General features: G+C 41.6%; 1 protein-coding gene and 1 non-coding gene across 2 annotated transcripts in view; both read right to left on the minus strand.

Moving 5' to 3' along the window:
• CRCP (CGRP receptor component) overlaps window positions 1–10,711 on the minus strand; it is a 40,956-nt gene extending 30,245 nt beyond the window's left edge. Inside the window, exons 1-2 of the mRNA XM_073315997.2 lie at window positions 10,428–10,711; window positions 5,561–5,597 (exon numbers count right to left, since the gene is read on the minus strand). Coding sequence (XP_073172098.1) covers window positions 5,561–5,597; window positions 10,428–10,696 — 306 coding nt within the window. The 5' untranslated portion in view covers window positions 10,697–10,711. The remainder of the gene's footprint in view (window positions 1–5,560; window positions 5,598–10,427) is intronic.
• A 34-nt stretch (window positions 10,712–10,745) lies between these two features.
• TRNAG-GCC (transfer RNA glycine (anticodon GCC)) lies at window positions 10,746–10,816 on the minus strand. The gene has a single exon. It is a non-coding gene; the product is annotated as a tRNA-Gly (tRNA).
• Window positions 10,817–11,790: the final 974 nt, after the last annotated feature.

Raw genomic sequence — 11,790 nt, forward strand, 5'->3', positions numbered from 1 at the left:
CACTGAAATCAATGTGAGTGTTGCTGGAATAAGGGCTGTAAGATATGGCCCTATCTTATAGTGTGTAATGTATGTATACATTAACCTACAATATTAAAAGAAAAATATTCAAAATATTCTGTTTTACAGAAACTCAAGTGTGCTGCGGGTGCAAGAAGAATGCGTGCCCTACAATTGTGTTTCTGTAACAAGCCTACGAAATTAGGCCCTGATGCTGCAAACACGACTACGTGTAGCGGTGCTACTATAAATTCACTTCAGTGGGGCTGCTTGCAGTAAGCACTATGCTTAACAGTAAGCATTTCTGGGATCAGCTTAGCAGTGTGCTCGGATGCCACAGTGATAAGTATGGTATAAAAACCTCAATAGATTTAATTAGTACACAAGTTCCTTAGAAAAAATAAATACAAGCAGCAATATTGTTGAAAAAGGGGTAATAAAGATGTCTCCACGTTTTTGAATACTCAAAACTGTAGGAATGAAATTAACTATTCAATGTTTTATGTAATAAGAATTTTTCAAAATAAATTATGTTTCAGTTTCTAAAATACAGTATTGACAAACCTACTACACTGTTGCTACATCTTCTTGCATGACAGCCAGAACTGTAGTAAAATGTAAAGACAACTTCTGTTATTTTTTTCGGCTCCAATGCAGCAAAGCGCTTAGGCTTCAGTGGTTCACGCGCTTAAGTGCTCCCAGCCAGGCTGTGGGAGGCATTCAGGACAGAAAGGTTTTCAATCATCTATTTAAAATTCCTTTTATACACTGTGAAAGTCCACTGATGGTTCTGTGTTCACAGAGACCCCCCAGAATGCATCCTTATGGGTCATTGCTGATACCAAAAGTCTCCATGCACCGACTCTTCTGGTGCATGTGTTGTCCTGGAATAATGCATTCTGGTGCGTCACTAATGAGCTCAGAAGAGGGAGTAAACTTTAAAAAGAATTCTCTAAACATTTAGTTAAAACAGTATTTCTCTATCTAAGCATTTATACTGTACTCACTATATTTGAGCCCAGAGTAGCAGATGGTACTATTTTTAAGGTTGTAATAAACCAAAAATAAATACTGCTTATATGCCCCATTTCTGAATTGCCTGTTGTAATTTTTAAACTTACTTTAACAGCAATGACAGGTTTCAGAGTAGCAGCCCTGTTAGTCTGTATTCGCAAAAAGAAAAGGAGTACTTGTGGCACCTTAGAGACTTACAAATTTATTTGAGCATAACAGCAATGCTACTTGCTGCCTTAAATACTGGATCCATAACCACAGAACCATATTAAACTACAACTGCATTGCTTGGGAACAACTTAGCTATTTGTGCAATTACTGTGAATGCCTTCACCTCATGCCTCACAATATGTCCAAAGCTGATAACAAAATCTAAGTAATGGACACCCTTCTATTTCTGCTTCCTTAATTTTTAACAAGCCCCACTCATGTTCCACTTATAAATCCCATGGCCTTGTAAAAATTACTGGTTCATAAAACTACAGTGAAATCTGATGAGCAATGTTACCAGTTTACTAATGCTAACTCTGCCATTACAGCAAATGTTGCTATAACAGATCTTCAAACAAAATGCAGTCTTTATATACTAAATAGAGTATAAATAAATATAACCAAACTGGGACTTGAAAGAGGACATTGATTCCACAAACCTACATACAAATAAGTATCAGGTTAAATGAGGGAAAGTGAATTATAGCTGTATTTACACTTTACTTATTCTAACCAATGCACTACTCTGTTGTAATATTTTCTCTTCTAAAAGGAGATAGGGAAGAAAGCATATTGTGCAAGAGTCCCCCTGCCTTCATCTTCGTCAGCACAGTTCCGTCAACACTAGTTGGCATTTTTCTAACTGTGGTCAGGAGAAACATGACTAGCCCTAATCCTAGGTGAGATATCATTTCCTATAATTTTTCACATCTATAGCACCTGCCACCTGAGGATCTCAACGCACTGTGTACACATTAACTGTAGACCATACCAATACACTACTGAGACGGGAAAGTATTGTCTGCAGATTATGAAAATGAGGCACAAACAGGTGAAGCAACTAGCCCAAGGAAATCTTTTAAAGAATCAGGGATAGAACCCAGATCTCTTAACTCTTAGACCTGTGCTTTATTCAAACATTTTTAGAGCAAAATATTAGCTTGGCACTGATTGAGTTAGACACCCTCGCCAAACTGCAATACAGAGAAAAGAAGGCACAAATAGCAGCCGATGGGAAATAGGATACTAGTTTTAGAGGAATCTGTAAACTGAGAGTGCTGAAAAAATGTGCTTAAAATGCCTACAGCTGCAGACACTGCAAATCCCTTCCTGAAAAGAATTAAAAAGCTATATGTGCTGAGACAACTATGCTGAGAAAGGGAAATGGTGAATGAGCAGTCTGATCAGTAATTCCATTTTCCACTTCCTTTCACTTTCTCACTCAGCACATATGGGTATATATGGCAATAGTGGGGAGGTACTGACGCTAAGATGATGATGGTGCAGACTTAGGGACAGAAAGTGGATTTAATAAACGTAGATATTTAGTGCTTATAATTAAGGGTCCGATCATGCAAAGTGATCAGCACCTCACTGCACTGGGCCCTTGTTCTGGGGTGCCAGAAGATTTACACAATGCAAGAATTCTTCTTGTACATGAAAGACAGGATCCATACCCAATTTTACCATAACATCCTTGCATGTTGAAAAGGAATACAGAGAAGTATTAGAAAGGTCTGATTCTGCAAGCAATAATCTTTTCAATACTTCTTGCTTTCCATTCTGAAATGGTAGATTTTTTAAATAGACATTTAATACCACACTTACATCCTCTGACATAAAACCATAGGCTATTTTCTATTTCTTAGACAGTAAGATTCCTTCCAAATATTTAATTAAAGATCTTCTAATGACTGCCAGGTGGCATACTCTGGCCTCGTCAAACACTTCAAGACTTAGCTCAAAGTCAGGATGAAATGGATATGTAACCCCAAAACTTCAGCAAGGAAATAATCTGAAGGAAGATGTATGGTTTTTAAAGCCTTAAAAAAAAAAAGCACTGAAATCCTCAAGTTACCTGGTTGAATTTACACCTCATACTAATGTCACATTTCCATCTTACCGTCACCAAAAAGGCATTTTCACTCTGAAGACTGTAAAAGAGGTGACTCAGTAAGGCCTTCTCTTCACTAGGAAAAAACGTGTTTTCTTAGCTAACATGGTAAAAACTTTATGAAGACAAGGCAGTTGTAGTTCTAATATGTGTTAGCAGGTCAAGGTAAACCCTAGGCTCCCCTCTAGAGTTTACCTGGACCCACTAACACATTTCCAAACAACAAACTATTGGCCATTACTAAGATTTTACCACCTTAAGAAAACACATTTTTTCTGTAGTGTGGACTTACTCCAAGATCTTTTAAAACCAAGCTGTGAGAGACTTACAAAGCGCTTTTTTTCTTAAAGCACTTATTTTAATTTCAGTAGGTATTTGAGAGTTCTGAGCTGCAGGATCATTCAAGTTAAGCATGAAATAGTGACCCTGCTATCAGCAGCCATTTCAGAAAACATCTGGATTTTTTTTTTTTTTGCAAAGATTTCCTCCAGTTCTAATTCTGTTTTTCTCTGCAACATGAAAATGGATTCAGCAGTTGATCACAGAAATGTAGGGCTGGAAGGACCTTGAAAGGTCATCTAGTCCAGCCCCATGCTGAGGCAGGAACAAGTATACCTAAGACCATTCCTGACAGGTATTTGTCTAACCTGTTTTTAAGAACCTTCAATGACAGGGGTTCAAAAAGACCCTTGGAAGCCTGTTTCACCACTTAACTATCCTTGTAGTTGAAAGGTTGTTCCCAATATCAAACCTAAATGGCTCTTGCTTCAGACTAAACCCAGTATTACTTGTCCTATTTTCAGTGGACATTAAGAACAATTGATCCTCCTCCTCCTTATAGCAACTATATTGAAGACTCTTAGTAGGTTTCCCCTCAGCCTTCTCTTTTCAAGATGAAATATGCCTACTTTCTTTTTAAACCTTTTGTCGTTTTTGTTCTTCTCCTCTTCTCTCCAATTTGTCCACATCTTTCCTAAACTGTGCAGCCAGAACAGGACACAATATTTTAGATGAGGCCTCACCAGGGCTGAGTACTGTGAAACAATTATCTCCCATGTTTTACATACAGGACACGACAGAATAATATTAGCTTTTCCCACCATAAACCCCAGATCATTTTTAACAACTGCCTAGACAGTTATTCCATTTTGTTGTTGTGCATTTGATTTTTCCCTCCCATGTGTAGTACTGTCTTTCTTGAATTTCATCTTGCTGAATTCAGACCAATTCTCCAATTTGTCAAGATCCTTTTGAATTTCAATCCTGTCCTAAGTGCTTGCAATCCCTCCCATCTGTAAATTTTATAAGCATACTCCCATTCCATTATTCAAGTCATTAATGAAAATATTGACTAGAACTGGACCCAGGACTGACCTCATGCAACCCCACTACATATATCCTCCCAGACTGACAGTAAACCATTATTAAATACTCTTTGAGTATGGTCTTTCAACCAATTATGCACCAACCATATAGTAATTTCATCTAGACCACATTTCCCTAGTTTGCTTACAAGAATGTCATGTGGAACTGTGTCAAAAGCATTACTAAAATCAAGATATATCATATCTACAGCTCCCTCCCACCTACTAGGTCACTAACTCAGTCAAAGAAGGAAAACAAATCATGCCAGACCAACCTATTCTTGAAAATCCATGTTGGCTACTATTTATTACCTTATTATCCTCTAGGTGCTTACAAATTGATTGTTTAAAAATTTGTTCCAGTATCTTTCCACATATTGATATTATGGTGATTGCTTTATAATTGCCTGGGTCCTCTTTGTTCCTCGTTCTAAAGATAGGTACTGTGTTTATTCTTCTCCAGACATCTGTGACCTCACCTGTCCGCCAGAATTCCCAAAGATAATTGTTAACAGTTCTGAGTTTGTTTCAGCTAGCTCCTTAAGTACCCTAGGGTAAATTTCATCAGGCCCTGCTGACTTGAATACATCTAACTTATCTAAACATTCTTTAACCTGTTCTTTCACAGTTCAGGCTTGTGTACCTTTCCCCTTGCTGTTAATATTAATTGTGTGAAGTATCTGGTCACTATTAACCTCAATAGCAAAGAATGAAGTATAATAGGCATTAAACACCTCAGCTTTCTTGATGTCATGCATTCTTAACTCTCCTTCCCCACCAAGTAGTGGACCCACACTTTCCTTCATCTTCAGATTTGGGATCAAACCTTGCTGTCATTCACCATGCAAACAGTACAAACAGCAGCATTTCTAGGTCCCCTTTAAAGCCAGGAATACCATTCTACCAAACTTATAAAAACAAAAAATTCAACACTTGAAAAATCAAGTCATACACAAATCTCCCTGATATCCTGTTTAAAACTCCCTGGAGACACTATTTGTATTTGGACCGGGACATGCTCTCACTGACATCAAAAGGATAAGTTGTCAGTTTAAAATCATGGTACAAATAAACTTACCTCAAAGTTACTCAGCAAGGCAGCATTTGCGTCTTTCCTGAAAAAGAGAAAATTATGCGTGTCTCAAACAAAACTGTCAGAAATCTATTCTCTATTCTTTGCTGATGTGTTTACACTAAAAAAGGGGACACTTTGTTAATTGCAGAGATTTTTTTTTTTTTTTTTAATAAAATCTTCAGGATCAAAATTCTGTTAAATCCTCTATCATTTCTGGCTATTGCTGCCTTTAGGAGTTACTTATTTTTGCACACTTCAAATGCAGCCATTACACAAACTAACTGTGTAAGAATATTTGGCTACAACTCAGCACACAAAGCATCATGAAGTGTTTAACTTGCACACCCCCACTGAATGGCTTATCATCCTAATTAAGAATCTGCCCCATTACTCCCGGATTAGACAAAACTCCCTGAAGTTTTGTCTGAGTGAAGAGTGATAAGCAGAACCATTACAGAAGACCATTATAAAAAAGAAAAATATATACAATACAGAATACAAATGAAAGAATAAAATAATATTCATTGCACTTCACCTTTATTTTGTTCTTTTAATGTTTATTTGACAAGTTCTATACTAGCAGACTGAAGTTTAGAGCTTCCCATTACTTAACACCAACCAAATGCTTCCCTATTAAGTGAAATATATAATAATTCTGACCCAATTAACCAAGAATCATTGACATTCACTATGCTAAACAGGTTTGCTCTGAGTTAAGCATGCCCTAACTAAGTAGAGAATACTGTAATTTATTTTTTTAAATAAATGTTATGTAGAAAAACTAGTCAAGAGCACCATACTTCATCAGAACAATATGTTCTGCTGAGCAGACAGTAGTAACAACAACAGAAAGTTAACATACAAAACAAACAAACAAACAACAACAAAAAAGGCTTTTCTCGGACGTCTGTGTTGCACCATATAAAAAAGGTAGAATGTATTGTCAAGCAGTCAACTGTTTGAATAGAACTGTCACATTCATCAAATTCAAACAAGCTAAATGCCTTCCACAAACTTCCACAGGTTCTACTATTGTTTTTAAATGAAAGGGACCTCCTAAACTGACTCAAGAGAAACTTCAGTAAGTAAGCTCACACACATCAGTTTTCATTCATGTTTTACGAACCATATCACTTTTGTTTATTTGGTAAATGCAGTTCTTTAGAATCTTTGCATTCAGTCAGTCTCCACAGAAATCCCTGTGGATGAGGACATTCTTTATTGTAAATAATAATAATAATGCCATGGAAGAATCACATATAAAGTCATCCAATTAAAAAAGTGAGATGATTATGTGCAGTAAACACAAGGTTTACAGGATATGAGTCTGTGGAGAATAAGTTTTTTAAACTATATTTAAGTCAAAGGATTGGTTTGTTTTAAAAACTGTATATCTCTACAGTTCAGGGGCTTTCACTTTTTTCGTGTGCCAAACCTAAACCCATACAGACCTTGGATTATCTCAACATTTTATATTTTGCCAGGCTAGTAGGATTTTAAATTGAACAACAGAAACATTATTGCTAGTGTGCTTATTCATGCTGAGTTATATCTTTATGAAAAACTGGCACCGTTTATAAAGTACAGATTTCAGTTTTCACGTCAGTCCCAGCCCTCTTATGGGTACTAAAAAACAACCAAAAGATTTAAAGAAAAGAATGTACATAAAATACCAGAACTTATTTTATATCAGTTCAATATGTAGTTTCATATCAGATGTCTAAACATATAGCACTCCACTGTAATGAGACTCAGAGATTAATGGAAAAGGAAAACTGACTTGATTTTAACACCAACTCTGTAATGTATTAGAGTCCCTTAGAGAGATATTAATGGCTTTAATTGCTGTCCTAAGTGAAATATTACTGAAAGATGTTTCTTGATATAGTACTATTTACATTACTGTATGGGAGCCCTTCTTTTAAAAAAAATATTATCGGCACCTTCTGCTTTTAACACTGAAAAATACATTCCATTTCTAAACCAAAACATTTTGTGAACTTTTTTGGAGGGTGGGTGTGGGGGGGGTAAACAGATTTTCACTTTGAACCTCTAGAGCGCTGTGACAATTTTATTTGAAGATTTTCCTCTTCTGAGGACTGCTTGACGAACAAGATGGGGGTGTTTGTCCACTAGGCCCCAACAGGGCTGAGAGTACTACGTGGGGTGGACTGCACAATATTCCCACCACATTCAGTGGGGCTCAGCACTGGGCAAAGGTCCACTCCCACGGAGCTCACTGCAGGATCAGGATCCTAGGCCCCAAATCCTGCAACCACTTACACACATACCTAACTTTACTACCATGAGCAGTCCCATTGAAATCAGTGGGGCCACGCTCGGTTGTAGAGTTAAGCATGTGCATAAGCGTTTGTTTGCAGGATCAGACCCTCAGTTATGATAGGCCCTACTCATCAAAGGAATGAGTAGGAATTTTTCAATGAGCCAGATCCTGTCACATGTTGAATTGCCACTTATGTCCTGATCCTGCTAACTGCTTCATGCATACACAGAGGTCCTTCCAAGCACAGTAGCTTGCAAGGCAGGGGCCTTACTCTAAAAGTTGCTACTCGGTTTAAGGCTGACAGAATACAATCCTATATTTGTAATAAAAACAACACCCCTCTTCAGTATCAACTTCTGAATTTCAATAAGTAGCTTCAATTATAATAATGGAGAGACAGCGTCTCAGATGGTATAGAACACCATTAGCTCCAGTGATGTCAGCGAAGAAGCTATGCTGACATACATCAGCTGAGGTTCTAGTACCTAATACCCATATTTCTCAGAAATCAGTGCTGTACGTACATAGATAACAGCACAAGTCAACATTTATGAAACTTGCTTTCTATAAATAATAGTTTATTATCTCTAGAATTCATTTTTAAAATTCAAAATAGATTAAACTCTCTGAGACACACAATCTAATTTTTCATTTAACTTTTTGGAAGTGTGTACTACTGTCGATTTAGAAATACATAGGTTTGTGTTTTATAACATGCACAGCACCCAGATATACAACAAATTGCTGGAGTTCCTAGCACTGCTGCCGTGAACCAGCACTCTTCTGCTGTAGTAACTTCCTGGTTTGTTTGTTTTGATGTTTAATTTTGTTTGATTTTTTGTTTATTTTTGTTTGTTTGATTGTCTTAATCGCTTTCAAGGTTAGTAGGCTAGGCAAGAATTTGACTTGCCTCTTGTGTTTTGAATTGTAGGTGCATGCATATTATGTTTCCACCCTCTCTGTGCCAGTCTGCTCCATTCTTGCAAGCGGGCATAAAGGTCCCCAAGGATCCCGAAAAGCAGGCTTTGGATTTTACTTTATGGCAAGAACAGAGAAAGAAGATGGGGAGAATGTTATGTCCATGCACGTCTGACCAGAGAGGATGGTTTTATTAGAGGGTTAAAACTGTTCCCACAGTGTTTTACTCAAATAACTTCAGCAATATTTTTTAAGCAAACAAAAATGCAGTTTCTCATTGGAAAGCTCTTAACAAACTGTCCAAGAGTATTGGCCTGATCTGGAGTATCAATACCTAAATAATTACAGTTTTTAACATATTCCAAGTATTTAGCCTCCCTGCCTCCCCAATGTTCCTCTTAAATTTACAGAGGGAGAAAGTGAAGTAATGATTAGATTTGGGGTGCAACAAAGCACTGCGCTACCCTTCATGTATTTCATGGGTCCGTATGGTACTTTGCAGCCATGTCGTGCATCCCACCTCAATTCTGGATCAGTACAGGATGATACTACATAGCACCAATGAGGTGAGAAGACACAATTATTCTGATGTGGTACCATGATGGGAAGCACTAGATGTCGAGGTGCAGCGTTGGGAGAGTACAGACCCCTGCGACTTTAGGACACAACACTGTCAAAGTGCAAACACCACCACCTTCTTCAACCCTGACGTTGGCCACGGAAGCAGCTGGCAAATGGGTGAAGGGGAACCCTCACTTCCCCAGGTTTAAGGGGCAATTTCACTTCACCTCACCTCAGCAGCCCTGTGGGGTCAGGATCCCACCTCCTACACAAGATTCTCAGTCAGCCCCAACTGAAAGGGAAGCCCCCTGCAAACACCTCACATACCATGCCCAGCTCCCCCTTCAGGCAGATCCCAACCAATAGGGGGGTCCCCATAACTTATAAAGTCCACATCCCACTCCTGTAGCCAGACCCCCCCCAGACAGGGGCTCCCCTCTCCCAGCTCCCACCCGTAGCCAGACCCCCCCAAGAGGGGCTCCCCCCCAGCACTCCCCGAGGCCAGACCCCCCCCCAGGGGCTCCCCTCCCGCTCGCAGCCAGACCCCCCCCAAGAGGGGCTCCCCTCCCCCAGCACTCCCCGAGGCCAGACCCCCCCAGAGGGGCTCCCGCTCACAGCCAGACCCCCCCCCCAGGGGCTCCCCTCCCGCTCGCAGCCAGACCCCCCCCAAGAGGGGCTCCCCTCCCCCAGCACTCTCCGAGGCCAGACCCCCCCCCAAGAGGGGCTCCCGCTCACAGCCAGACCTCCCCCCAGGGGCTCCCCTCCCGCTCGCAGCCAGACCCCCCCCAAGAGGGGCTCCCCTCCCTCAGCACTCTCCGAGGCCAGACCCCCCCCCCAAGAGGGGCTCCCGCTCACAGCCAGACCTCCCCCCAGGGGCTCCCCTCCCGCTCGCAGCCAGACGCCCCCCCCAAGAGGGGCTCCCCTCCCCCAACACTCCCCGAGGCCAGACCCCCCCCAGAGGGGCTCCCCCGTCACAGCCAGACCCCCCCGCCCCCGAGGGGACGCCCCTTTCGCTGGGTACTCGGCCGGCGCGGGAGTGGGGGGGTCCCTCAGCCGCGCCCACGCGACGCCCCAGGAGCGGCCTACGCGCGCGCCGAGGCTCCTTACACCTCCATCTCGCGCACCCGCCGCCTCGCCGCCGCCGCCGCCTGCCCGCTGGCGGAGCTGCACGCCCAGGCCGCCCGCGCCCCTGGAGCTCTGGTCCCGGCAGAGCCGCGCGCGGGGGCCGCCCGGCCTCTGGGCGGAGCTGCCGCACGCCCGGGCCTCCTGACGGAGCTCGGCGCTGAGGCCGCCTGACTCAGGGCGCGCAGCCCTGGGGCCCTTCTGTGGTTGTGGGCCTCGGCGGGGGCGCATCCCCATCGCCGAGGCAAAAGCATGGAGGCAAAGTTATTCTGGGGGGAAAACGGGGGCCAAAAAAGCGAGACTTGCATTGGCCGGGAATCGAACCCGGACCTCCCGCGTGGCAGGCGAGAATTCTACCACTGAACCACCAATGCAGGTGATGATGACAGTGCTCACTACCAGGTACTTAATTTAAAAGAGATTAAATGAGTATTTTTTTTGTATTTCTTTTCCATATATACTGAACAAGAGAGTCCAACCTATAGAAGCCTTGCACAAATGCCCTAAAAATGTACTTGTCTGCCCTTTAGCCTGACACAAGTTTTGGGGGAAGGTGGGCAGGGGAGGGAAGAATATTCCACTTGCCTATTAAAAAAATTAATTAGGCACTGTGGACAGAGAACTCGGTACATATAGAAGCCTTGCAAAAGTGTCCTGGAATTTCATTAGCTCTGGTTCCAAAACTCTTGGCTACCTTTTACCAGGATAAAAATGGGGGGGGGAAACATATCTCACTTGTCCATCAAAAAAATTATTGACTACGTGCAAGGAAATTTTGCTAGTTCTGCAACAAATATATAAAATCTGTTCCTATTCCCACCTACCCGCCCAATTCTATGTGTATTTCACCATCCAGGTCATAAGCACTCTCAATCCCCTTTTCTCCCCTCCCTCCTCTTGCACCGCTTTGTATATATATTTTATTATATTTTGTACACTCTGCTGAGTGGATTCAGTTGAAAATCCCATTGGCTAGGGCAGGCAAAATTCTGCCTTGACCAAACTGGCTGAGAGGCAGGAGTAGATGAATACAAGAAACAGTTTCTTCTGTTATTGATCTGCCATTCAGGAATCTATGTAGAAACAGTACATCAGTGATTCCTCCCATAACAGGCACAAAGTGCTTGTTTCTGGGGGCTGCATAGTGAATGCACAGTCTTGCACTGACTCAAACTCATAAGTAAGGATAAGATTTAGTCATGGGCATTTTTAGTAAAAGTCATGGACAGGTCAGGGGCAATAAACAAAAATTCACGGCCCTGTGACCTGTCCATGACTTCTACTATAAACCCCTGACTAAATTTTGGCGTTTTGCAGGGCTCCGGGGGCTCAGCTGCTGTGCTGGATG

This window comes from Lepidochelys kempii, chromosome 17 (assembly GCF_965140285.1).
Source record: "Lepidochelys kempii isolate rLepKem1 chromosome 17, rLepKem1.hap1, whole genome shotgun sequence".
NCBI classification, from domain to species: domain Eukaryota; kingdom Metazoa; phylum Chordata; order Testudines; family Cheloniidae; genus Lepidochelys; species Lepidochelys kempii.